Raw genomic sequence first — 13,622 nt, 5'->3', positions numbered from 1 at the left:
AGGTGCAGCTCTAGTTGCCGAGATGAAGCGGACGGACTAGAGCCGGGGAGAGACGGGAAATTACACTGGTTGCCGAGATGAAGCGGACGAACCAGTGTAACCGTTAGGAATTAGGTTACAATCTTAGTTGCCGAGATGAAGCGGACGGACTAAGATTGCAGGAGAAAAGGAGAGGAAATAGGCCATAGTCTAAGGTGAGCATAATGAAAACAAACTCTTATGAGGATAGATTAGCAATAAACTTCTCTATCTCAGGTAGAGTATACACCACCTGTGCCATGACTAGACCCAGGAAAGGATGTGGATCTACGATCGAATTTTGGGGATTTAGAGTCCCTTATTTATAGGCCTAGTCCATGCGGCTGTGACCGAGAAGCGATGAGTACATGTCTGCTTGAGATAGTTACGTGCATTGCATTGTTATCATTTATTATTCATTGTACAGATATTGCTAAGTATTATGCACAGAAATTATTAATATATAAAAATTACAACGTGTTATTTACAAAATGAAGTAATAATTAAATTTGATAGCTTCGGTGAGGCTCGAGGTGCTGCGCTCTGGTGAGTTTTACTATACCGCTTGCTCCCTCTCGCTACAGGACTCCCCTCCTTGATGACGGAGTCATAGGGATGTTCGGGAGTTGGCAACTTTGCTGTAGTCGATGTCATCAAAGAAGTGGACTTGTCGTCCAGTTTGACTGGTCGTCTTGATCGAGTCTAGTTGTTGTTCTTCCTATTTGGAGAGTATTTTGGTCTTCCTAGTTGGAATGTACGCTGTTCATCTTGCTTCGGGTTTATATTATTCTTCTCTATTCGAGTGTGTGTTGTGTTTTTTTATTGGGTTGTAACTTTCATTGCCGCTAGTTGCAGCGATTGTCGCCTCAAGTTGAAGCGAATTCGGAACTGATCTTCCCCCACCTACTGTTCCTATCAATGTCGGAATTTAGGTGTGTCTCCGGGGTGAAAAGTTCTGATGTGGGCGGTGATTTGCTCCACGACTTGTTGATTTGTAATCTCCTAGGTGGTGCAGGTAGGTAGTAGTCCCAGTAAGATCAGAAGGAGAGAACATCAGCTGCGCCAGTTTGTGTGCCATGATGTGCGAGCAGGCTGGATGACTTCGGTGTTCCGCTGAAGGTAAAGTCGAAGCATCTAAGGTGCCTGATGTTATCATTTATTATTCATTGTACAGATATTGCTAAGTATTATGCACAGAAATTATTAATATATAAAAATTACAACGTGTTCTTTACAAAATGAAGTAATAAGTAAATTTAAGAGCTTTGGTGTGGCTCGAGGTGCTGCGCTCTGGTGAATTTTTACTATACCGCTTGCTCCCTCTCGCTACACTATCATCTACGCGACAACCCACTTTTTTAACTACATATTTGGCCGACACTTTGCCCTCGTCACAGACAATGAGCCACTTTCACCCGGATCGTCCACTGCCAAAAATGACTTCAGCTCGCCTTTTGAGATACGCATCTTTCCTCAGCGGGTTGGACTACACGGTTCGTTGCAAGAAAGGAAAGGACAAGGAAACCGTGGATTGTTTGTCTGACCCCCAATCACCTTACCTAACAACGCACCAGCGATAGCAGTAGATGCTGAAGTAAATGCATTATATGCTGAAACATTACTCCAAATCTCCAGCTTAGCCATCACAGCAGATACGATTGCAGAGGAAACTGAGAGAGACCCCGAACTCACAGCACTCATAAAGGATCTCAAAAATAATCCCAAATACAGCCCTTTTAAAATAGCCAATGACATGCTTTTCAGATTGGATCGTGTGGTTATTCCTAAAGCTCTCCAGCCTCAAATATTAGAAGAACTCCATGGCACTCATTTGGGAATTACCAAGATGAAGCAACTTGCTCAGAGATATGTATATTGGGAAAGGATAGATAAAGATGTTGAACGACTTGTTAAAAGCTGTGAGCTCTGTGCCAGAGTTCCTCACAATCCTCAGAAGGCCTAAGTTCATCCTTGGGATCTGCCTGAGGAGAACTGGGAGAGGGTGCATATTGACTATGCGGGCCCCTTCGAAAACTACTACTTCTTAATGTGTGTGGATGCAAGATCCAAGTGGGCCGAGGTGCGCGTTCTCCGCGACACTCCGACCTCTAAGTCAACTCTAATGTTATTGGAAAACGTTTTCTCAATCCATGGATATCCTTCAGTTATGGTGTCGGATAATGCCACCATTTTTAAGAGCGACGAATTCCTGAATTATTGTAAAGAACGAGCGATTTTCCAGAAATTCAGTGCGCCTAATCACCCTGTAACAAATGGACTTGTTGAACGCAGTATTCATACTCTGAAAAGAAGACTCAAAGCCGCTGCTGATGATCTAACTCCTTTGTCTATCAAACTACAGAACATTTTATTTCGATACCGTGCGACCCCATTAACCTCCGGTCAGTCTCCTGTTGAACTCTACTTGAAAAGAAGAATTCGTATTCGTCTGGATGCTCTTCATCCGAATATAAAAGCCCGTCTGGTTTCGAACTCCAAGGATGCTCGGCGGGTTCGTTCTATTCAAGTGGGAGAGAGAGTCCATCAAGATAACCAGGATGTTTGGCAGTTTGGAATCGTCACCAGGAAACTAGGAAAATGTCACTACGTCGTCGTATTGGATTCAGGGCGTAGTTTAAAGCGACACATCAATCAGCTACTGCCGTTCCTGGTATCTAAAGTCAGTGTTCTGTTAGTATGACACAGAAGAGCCCTATGAAGATGGTCCTCCTGAGCTCAATCAGCCTGAAGCGCCTCCAGTTCGCAGATCGTCAAGACAACGAGCACCTCCACGTTACCTTTCAGACTATGACCTTTATCAAATGGGCTAGTTTTTATTCAAGTGGAGGAGAATGTAATGTATGTAAATAGTTAAAATCCCCTTTAGGGATTATAACAGTGCTCTACCTTTTACTCAGTTGTTTTTATCTAGCCTCAATTGCGTGCATCAATGTATTTAGTGTGTGTTCAAGTTATATCTATTAGTTTGCTTTTTCAATATATAATAAAAGATTCTTTTAATCAACCTAGTGTTTACTTATTACAATCACTTTTAAGTCACAACAATAAGCAAATATAGAGTTTTTGCAGCTGAATGTCCTGCAATATACTGGGCTTCTGCATTCGAGCGGAAATTTGCTTTCCCACCTTCTAAGCCGATTAATTTATTTATCAATCAATTTATCGAAAGATAAAACTATTGGGAGACAAGGTGTGTTTAAGCCGAAAGTAGAAAAGAACAGTTAGTATTGCATAGAAAATCGCTATTAAAATTGTATATATTAAAAAATGATTAAAGCAACATTATAAGAACGAATAGTAAGAAAAATACCATACTACTATAATAAACTAGATGTCGAAAGATTAGCGTGAGATATTTGAATTGATTGAATGAATGTACTCACTTAGTTTCACTAGAAAATAAATTTCTGTATTAGCTTCAACTGATAATTTATTCAGGCTATAAGAAATATATACCACAGCAATTTTAAACAACAAACTCATTTAATTTTAATTTATAATGTACGCCAAGTTAAAATGGTAACTACTTCGAACCACCAAGGTTACAACACTGTTTGTTATCATTATCTGAAACATGACAGTTACCTCTCACCTCATAATCTGACAATTAGTTATTTGGGACTTAAATTTTGTGTTTTATATTTCTACTTATAAAAAAAAAAAATTTAGTAAGTGGATTTTTTCATTTGAAATTGTCAATATTCGTGAAAGCTGTAGAATTATCTTCTGTATAACAAAAAAAAAAATACTTGGATTTGATTTTAGAATGTTAAGAACCAAAATAATTTGGTATAATGACCAAAATGTTTATAGTCATAATAATATTATGTAGGAATAGTTGAACTACAATTTGATAGCAGTTCTATTAAAATATTTTAGCTTTTCATTGTTAACACTCACATATAACTTGATAACAGTTTTGATAGTGTTTTTACTCATTAGTTTTCAATATTCATAGTTTCAGTCTGATTAAAGTATGTTACTCTAAGTAAAACTTCCTAATTTAAGTTATATTCGGTGTAATCCATCTTTAATTGTGCTGTATTGAAAGACTTAAATGCTGAAAACAGTGAGTCTTATTTTGTTTATTTTGATATTTTTTTAGCTTCATTTTACAGCATATTCATAATTATTCTATTATTATCTATCATAAACATCTTGAGCTTATTTATTGGTGCTATTACAATCTTTTTGTAATATTTATTTATAAGTTTTCAATGAGTAACATAATCTGAAAGAAAATTTTGTTAGAAATAAAATTTACTGATTGATGCAAGGTTCTAAATATTTTTTAATTGAATGATATTTTATTGATAAAATATTCTATGCTCTGTCATTGAATCTTAAGCTACTCAAAAAATTGAATATTTGTGATTTTATAGTAGGGTATCAAAAATATATAAATTCTTCTTGAAAATTTGATTGTATCTGACTTATTATTAAGTTACGAATCAGATTATGATTTTGGTTATCTTAGGTACAATAATAAATGTTAAGACGGTGTTATCAAAATGCTACGTTTGGTTTGATAAACTAAGGTTTACTGTTAAAAAAACTTTTGTTTAATTGTTTTTCTCTTTGATAACATCAGTGTTATAGAGTTAAATGTTATTTTACTTCAGGATTCATTATGATTGATTACAGTTTTGTAATATTAATTGAAAAATACAAAAATGAGTTAAAAATCAAGATTTATTTTTAAAAACGATAATATAGTTTTAATATAATATAATAATGTCACTAAAGGAATATATCAAAAGTCACGATAAAATAAAAATAGGTAGGCATGGTTTAAAGTTCATTTCATCCAAAAACACTTTACCAGAACTTTGTTGTTAATGTTCATTTATTCTTAAACTTGTCACATCCACTGTTTATTGTTGCAATAACTAGGTCATTGTTTTAAAAAAAACTGATTATTCTATTATCTTTGATTTTGAGGAGAAGTTAAGGGTACAGTCAGCAAAAACACTTTTGCTGACCGCACCCCCGACCATCTACTCATATTAATCTATGGTCAACTATTAATATCTCACTATCTTTGATTTTATATAAGAGGCTTGTTTGTTTCAGTTATGTGTGTTTGGCTTTAGAGAAAGTTATTTCACTTCACTTTTTGTGATTTCTTATTAAGCTATAATGTATCCAATTTGACAGAAGATTGCCAAAACCTTATTAAATCTTAAATCTTATTAAATAAAGTGTAAAATCACTCATTAATTCTATGTAATTTGAATTGATAGGAATGATTGCAGTTAATACAAAAAGATTTATTAGTTCGAAATGGATCTGATCATAATAATTTCAGATTATCAGACTCAACTAGGAGAGAGAAAGAAATTTATTCATTCATGCTGCCTAAATACATTGGGTTGCTACATTACACAGCATACTGATCAATCCGTGATCGGACATATATAAATTACATTTTTTTATATGATAAAATATAATAGAAAGATAACATTTTTTTTTTTTCCACAGTATTCTTTTACAATTAATACCAGTCTACAAACTAAATACAAGCTTTTCAATTTATTTCTTTTTTTCTTTCCCCTCCATTTTACAACCCTTATTTCATTTTATCAACAAAGTCCCCTATATAACAAATATTAGAATATCAAAAATAATAATTATTAAATTTTAATAATTTTATTTTAGAGTAAAAAATTGTAATATGAATATGTAAAATTACTCTTTTGTATTTAACACACCTATTTTTTTCTCTGTTGTTCCAGTATAAAATGAGTGGTCCCTCATTTGTTAAAATATTGATAAAAGCACCAAATCAGTTGGTGGATGACCAAACAGTGCATTGTGAAAGGAATTGGACTGTTAAAAAATTAAAAGATCATCTCGCAAATGTTTACCCTTCTAAGCCTGTGAGAAATCTGATTTAATTTATTAAAATATTATGTAATTAAACAATTTGTTTTGACATTGATGTAATGATTTTTTATTTTATAGTATGTGTAGTAAGATCTATATTAATTTTACTTTAAACTCCATTGTTACTTCTGATTCATAAATAATTTTAACCCTTTTAGTCCCGGAGGCCAATATATCTGTTCGCACCATGTAGTGCTTTTCGACATTGCATACACTGCAAAGAGAACTCTATCTCAAAATAAATTTATAATATGTTTTAAATGGTCTAATTTATTTACAAGATAATTTTTAAAAAATAGTTTTTCAACAACAACTTAAAAAAATAAATGATAATGTGACTTATCGTTCGTAGTTACTAGCGCTTAATCCTCTGGAGCTCAACCAAATATGTCTTCACTGCACAAAGAATAAACAACTTGTGGAGACCAGTTAGTTATGACTTTTTGTATGTGCAAATACATTTTGTAAGAAAGAACTCAATTTTTATTTTCTTTATGATAATTTATACCTTTGTTATTTATATAATTTTCAATGAATTCAGAAAAATTAGTGTTATTGTTTTATTCTCTATTTCATCCTTAATACACTGTTTTTTGAATTATGTAAATTTTTTTTTGTTTATTTGTTTTTTATGAGCCTTTTTCCAAACCCTAGTAAAATCATTAAATTCGGCTGATTGTCTTTGCATTGGCACCTCTTTTTCGCCCGGCACTAAAAGGGTTAATCCATCATAACAGCATGCTGTTTTAGATTGGTATTATAGTTATAAAATTATTATGTGACTATTTTTGTGGTTTTGGATAGAATCATTCAATCATTTATCATATATTTTTCTTACAGCAAATATTAGATTACAAAGGTTTGTCCATCAGTTTTATGTTAATTTTAGCAATGCCGAGTATTCTTTTGTATGTGAAAAGCAGTAGAACATTTTAATTGAGCAAAAGATACCAAAATAGTTAGTCAATCTTGGTTAGGCTTGTGTATATCGTGCTTCAAGAACTTCCTCATTAAGTGAACATCTCCCATACTCGCTCAACGCAATATTTATGTAGCCTCAATTATCATTCCATACATTTTATCCCAGTAAATGGAGTGCAATTTGAGGAATTAATGATTATTTGTAAAAATAAAACTTTTTAGAAGAATAATTAATTTTTGTTCTCAGAAATGTCCTCACAGTCCCGACTGTTACATTTATGTAACAGGTTCCCATGAGGTAAACATGGGTGAGACTTGTGAAAAAACATTGTACTTGTGTCTACTTAGGTCCAATCTAATGAGAGATGTGTGTAATTCTCTTTTTTTACAAAATTTTGAATTATCGGCAAAATTGGGTTTAAAAAATATAATCAGGACTCCAGATAACTCTTTAAACGATCCCCATGTCGAACAAATCTACAAAAGTAATTATAAATTAAAATGCACATGTGCCATAAAAATCTGAAAAAAAATCAGAATCATAACCCCTTAAAACACAATAAACGATCTTACAAAGAAGAATACTCCTATAAACCAAAACACGCATGCACGATCACAAATTTGTTTAAACAAAGGGAATCAAGAACCTTAAAAAACCTGAAATAAAAACCCTCATGTCGAAGATAAGTAACAATAAACCCAAAATCCGTTTATGCTATCGAAAATCCAATTTAACATGTAGTCTCAGGACACCCAAAAACCTAATAAATTTTTCCTATTTCTTAGAAAACTGTGAGAGTAACAATAAATCGAAATGTGCATACGCATTCATAAATAGTATAGTGAATTCAGTAATAGCATCCTCAAAATAACAATTTATTCCTAATACCAGAGCTTGAATACAATGTCAATATCTGAATGTTGGAAATCCAATAAATGATAATTTTCCCTCTAAAAAAAATATATATATTATTTTAATAAGCATTTAAAAATAATTAACCGAATTCAATTGTTTTCCATTATTCTAGTTGAAATTAACACTAAATATAGATTATCTAATAAACATTATCACATATTAACGATATCAATGTTGGATGAATACACCAATATAATTTAATAAGACATTATTGAAATAAACATTGCTATTTTTGGATAATAAAAGGATAATTTGTATGAAATAATTCAAGTCTGATTGGAGTTGCAATTGAAATATAAATAGTTATTTGTGGAATGGAAAGATTTACAATTGAATTGGAAAAGGTTAAATTTGAAATGAAAAAGGTTCCAATTAAAAATCAAAAAAGTTCACAAAAGTTGAACTGGAAAAAGTTACAATTGATATGGAAAATGTTTCATTTGACTTGGAAATGCTATATTTCTTTATTTTGTGTAAGCTTATTTCCACTGTTTTCACACGTTTCATATCTTTAAGTAAGATGTTATTTCTTCATATTTTCACCTTAGTTGTACCTTTAACCCTAAAGAAGACTTATAATGTGTACTTAAACATGTTCCCACTAAATAGTTTATAATGTTTTTTTTTTTAGTTAATCTCTACCTAAGTGCCACCCACTTCATCTTCTCCTTAGTAAATTTTATGACGTCGATGAATGCTTGGTAGGTCTCCTAATAAATATGAATTAAACAAAATTTATGAGAAGTAGAAGATAGCTGGGATAATCAAAAATAGTTAAAAGAAATAAAAATAAGTTTAAAATTGGGAATTAGTTGTTATTTCTATGTGAAAATTTTACAGTTTGTGTCTACTGTCTAGAAACATGAAATTAAGGATTTACAAAACCATTATACTTTCTTTTGTTATTTACGTATGCGAAACATGGCCATTAACTTTTTAGGAAGAACTTCTTTAAAGTTAATGGCTCTCCTTAAAGTTTTTAAAAATAAGGTATTGGTATGAACCAAAGGATGACACTCTGAGATGGCAAATTGCTACACAACATGGATTTGTATGACCAGCATCGGTTAAATATATTTAAAGTGATAGCTTTGTTGTGAATTAAATGGATATGTAAAGTTCTTGACATGGATAATGAATTAATCACCAAAAGGGTAATTAGTGCTTAACATGTAGATAAGTATTCTTGGGGTTAAGCAAAACATTGATGGGAGAATTTATTCTCAAACCTCAGAGTTTGTTAAGCCTTTTATTTGCTAATGAAGTTATATTTGTGTAATTCTGTATTTGCATATCCATTAAAACTTATTGTATATTAATTAGACTTACTTTTTCCTAGCATCCAGATGGACAAAAACTTATTTATTCTGGACAGTTGTTATCTGATGAAGCTGTTTTATCAGATGTACTTCGTTCTTATGATGGGTTAGAAAACAATACTATCCATTTAGTTTGTTCATTGAGAGATTCTAAAAAAATGGCTAGTCAAAATGCTAAACATAACTCTCAAAGTGGACTTCATACTTTACTTCATCAAAACAGCACAGATTGGAGAGGTTAATGAATTTTATTTATCATATAGTTGTTTATTTATGTAAATTAATTTTATTAATAATATTAATAAGGGACTTTTTTGTGGTTTATTATTATCTTAAACCTATTCTTAATCAGGTTCTTAACTATTTTAAAAACACCATTTTAAGCACTTGGCCAGAAATAAGTAAAAATTCTTTTGAAAATTAGTCCTGCCATACACATGTTTATTATTGTTGCTAAAGTAATATCTTTGTTGACCTTGTGGTGGCATGATTAACGTCTTCAGCGGCAATAGTTGACGTTTGCAAAGAGAGTATTTGAAATGGGTTTGCCACTGTCGAAACTATTATTAACATTTCTATATCTTTAGTATATTTCTTTTAAATATATTTTTAATTATAATTCATTTAAAGTTACATTATTTTACATTTGTTTTAGTGGCAAACCCATTTGAAACCTCTCGCCATATGATCAATTACAATGAATTAATTAAAAAAGAACGTGTGTTGTTATCTGAAAATTATAAATGTTTTGTAATATATGAAGTGTAAATATTGTTCTGTTGAAGAATAAAGAACGTAATTATCGTTACATATATATCTTTTTTGTTTCACACGAACACGCACTAAAACCTCATGAATGTCCAGGAAAGCTCATTGTTTAGCCTTATCTGATTTTAGGTGACTTCTTCATATAAGTGACCAACCATGTCAAGTACAGTGACATAGGCAAGATTATATCAATTATAGATTCCCAACCCTGAGATTAAAACCCCATGCTTTAGGAATAAAAGGTTTAAACTAGAAATTTTGGAGTTATTTAATCATGGGTCAGTCCTTTCATTATTGAACTTTGTCCAGTTCAACATCAGCCTCAGTTAGATAATGTTGAAGAAAGAAACTTTAGTTCTGATACTAAAAATCTTGTCCCGGAGACAATACTTGAAAAGTATTCCACAACAACTTAGATCAGGTATGGGCAACCTTTGACATATTGTGGGCCAAACATTAATGTGCAAATACGTTTGGGAGCTGCGTTTAAAAGTAGTGCCCATAATTTTTAACAATAGATATCAGGCATGAAATAATACAACATTGTTATTATAATATAATTTATTAAAATAAAAAAATAGGTACAACATTATAATTGAATCGTGAAATTTGGAATTATTACAAACTGCGAAAGTTAAATAGCGACACCGAAATCAATGAGACACCTGAGCTTGAATTTGGGAAACTAATCCATCGATTTTTGGATTAATTCCACTGATACAAGATGTAAAGAATTTTCCAAATTATCGTCAGTCAACCTTATACAATGGTTTGATTTATTAACTTTCATCATTGAAAAGAACTGTTTACAATTGCGAACTTAAAATTATAAGTACTTCCAAACACACAAATCAATCTTGCGAATTTTCTAAGCTGTGGAAAATTGTCTTCTTCAAGGTATTTTTTGTAGAAATCTCACAACTCCACATCTTCAAATTTATTTTTTAGGAGTGAGTTTTCTTGAATCTAGATCAACTCCATTTGCAAGTGTATTGCAGCATTTTGTACATTACTTTTTGTTAGTGTGGGAAATAAATTGAAAGAGTCTTCCATGTTTTTGAAATCGCTAAATCTGTTCGAAAATTCCTGCAACAGTAACTTGAGTTCTTTAGCATATTGAGCATAAGCAATATTTTCATACGCAGAGAGCATGGTTAAATGGTAACTGTTACCAGACAGCATCTGTGCCTCCTACAAGCTGATTTGTTCTGAAACACTTTTAAATGGCTGTACAAATCATTTACTGTCCTTGTTTTTGACGTTTCAAATTTAAATCAATCAAATAGCCTGTAAGGTCAACCAGAAATGCTAAGTTACATACCCATTTTGGGTCACTCAATTCAGGTAGTGGTTTATCTTTTTTTTGCATAAAATCTATTATCTCATTTCTAAGCTCATAAAACTTTTTCAGCATTTTCCCTTTGCTTAGCCATCTGACTTCACAATAATATGTCACGTCGTCATATTCGGCAGATATTTCATCCAAAAACGCCTTGAACTGACGATGTTTAAGTCCTCGGGATTGAATACAATTGATGGTTTTTACTACCACATTCATAGCATTCAGTAGTCGAATGGACTTTAGAACATAAGTTCTGTTGGTGAATAATGCAATGAAGGACTATCAAATCACCTTTTTGCATATTTAATTCAGTTGCTCTTTCATTTGAAATTCCGATGAAACTGTTACATAAGCCGACCATAGAAGATGCACCATCTGTGTATACACCAACTAATTTTGACCATGGCAAGCCAAAACTTGTGAATACCTTTTGAACTTCATTAAAAATGTCTCCTGTAGTGGTTCCTTTTAGCGGCTGTAAAGCAAGCTATTCCTCAGTAACAGTGAACTCCTTATCAACACTTCGAATAAATATAGCCAGTTGAGCTGTTTCAGATAAATTGGTGCCCTCGTCTTATACTGTGGAAAATGATTCAAAACCAGTCATGTGGTCAGTCAATGTTGTTTATATATTATTAGCCATCATTTCTATACATCAGACAACAGGTAGTCATGACAAACTAATTTTTCTCAGATTAAAAAAAAATACCTATAAAATATATATTATTTTATTTAGTAGTTGAATAAATCTACTGCACTAATGAATTAGTGCTTAAGTAGAAAATTACAATTATTTCATTACTATATTTTCAAATTTTAATTAATTTGAGACCTAATAGAAATCTTGCAATTTTAAATAGCTATATCTTCCTTTGTTTCCAATTTAGCCATTTACACTCACAGTAGAAGTCGACTTTTAAAACCTAGTGGTCAATCTAACACATTTTTTCTTAAGTTTTGTTAATTACTTATTCACAAATGTACAGAAATATTTAGCTATCATCATTATGGGCTTCAATAAGCTCTTTGACTTAATAGGAGTTAAAGTTCAATTAGCTTTTTATTAAATTTATTTGTTTCATTTAAATAATTAAGAATCTTGCTTGTTTATTATTAAATTGGAAGAAGATAGTTGACTGTATGAAGTAGATTGTAGGAAGATAGTCCGAGTGGTGGTCATTAAAGGTATCAAAATAGTAGAAGAAAACTATTTATTGTTAACCAACAGCCATTAAAAACATTGGGAATATTAGGGTTATACAAAAAAGTTTAATTTATTAACATTTAGAGATTTAATATTAGTTAATCATAATCATTATGCATATATGACAAGACTAATATTATTAGCCTTATAACTGGTTAGCATATGTTTTGAGTTCATAACTTTTACGTTTTTTAGGTGACAGCTTTAGTGCAGAAAATACCCCTGGTGAAAATGCCACTTCAATGGTATTTTCTCACATTAACAATAATCCTCAGACTTTAGCACAGCAGAATCTTTTATTACAACAGGCTTATATGAATTACATGGCTCATTTCTCTCAAATGTATTTGTAAGTTATATTATTTCAAAGTACAAAAATTGACAATTGTTTATGTTGGTTGACATTATGTGATATCTTTAATGGCATTTTATAGATTTTATATGTGGATTTGTTGAATTTGTTTAAAAAATAGTTAAAAAATAAATAGCATCATTGAATACAAATATTTTACTGGTGTGTAAATGTTATGTATAAAATAGTTGACTTAAATAAGTAATCCAGAAGATGATGATAAGAATGGTGGTCAAAATTAATTAAAAAATAATTCTTTTCTATTTAATGTATTTCAGCCAACTTCGCTAGCCTTCTTCAGTGCTATTTATTTTTTTTTTATGATTTTCACTGTATTTAATTTTATATAATTTATTATTTGTGTTTTAATTTTTAATGTATATATTATTCACATTCACATCCTATCTGAACCCAATAGTGTCAACTAGTATAATTTATAAACAGTAAATTTCTCTCATTGATTCCCATTTTTTGAATTTTTGTTTATCTTTGTTCTCAGATTGTTAATTTTCAATTTTTACTCAAATAAATCAGCAATTTTGTTTCTACCTTTCGCCCTTCCACTTTCCCTTTCTCTGCTTTTTCTTTATTTATTTCTTTATTGGTCTATTATAATCTCTCCTTTTATAGTAAGTCAGTTTTGTTTTCTTTGGCTTTATATCTCTCTGTACCATATTTGTGTTTACTTTTTTGACTTAGTTACTTTTACACAATAGTTAATTTCACTTAATCTATAGTTAAAACCTTCTTCATCTTATTTATTGTTAAAATTGTGCCCTTTTTTTGAGTACCTTACTTTTATGACTTTAACTTCATTTAGTTATACATAATTCTTTATTTGACTTATTTTATTATATATTTATATATATAGTGAG

General features: G+C 31.3%; 1 protein-coding gene across 1 annotated transcript in view; it reads left to right on the top strand.

The window, feature by feature from the left end:
* Window positions 1-3,962: 3,962 nt before the first annotated feature.
* The window catches only part of Herp (Homocysteine-induced endoplasmic reticulum protein), a gene marked incomplete in the record, with an annotated part of 44,131 nt that continues 34,471 nt past the window's right edge, over window positions 3,963-13,622 (top strand). The window contains 4 exon segments of the mRNA XM_067048370.1: window positions 3,963-4,108; window positions 5,775-5,918; window positions 9,102-9,318; window positions 12,591-12,744. Of these exon segments, the coding sequence (XP_066904471.1) occupies window positions 4,097-4,108; window positions 5,775-5,918; window positions 9,102-9,318; window positions 12,591-12,744 (527 nt within the window).

This window comes from Halyomorpha halys, unplaced genomic scaffold (assembly GCF_000696795.3).
Source record: "Halyomorpha halys isolate HHAL.00 unplaced genomic scaffold, Hhal_1.1 Scaffold1948.1, whole genome shotgun sequence".
Classification (NCBI taxonomy): domain Eukaryota; kingdom Metazoa; phylum Arthropoda; class Insecta; order Hemiptera; family Pentatomidae; genus Halyomorpha; species Halyomorpha halys.
Note: the sequence above shows the minus strand (reverse complement) of the source record. Positions and strands in the feature narration are given on the sequence as shown.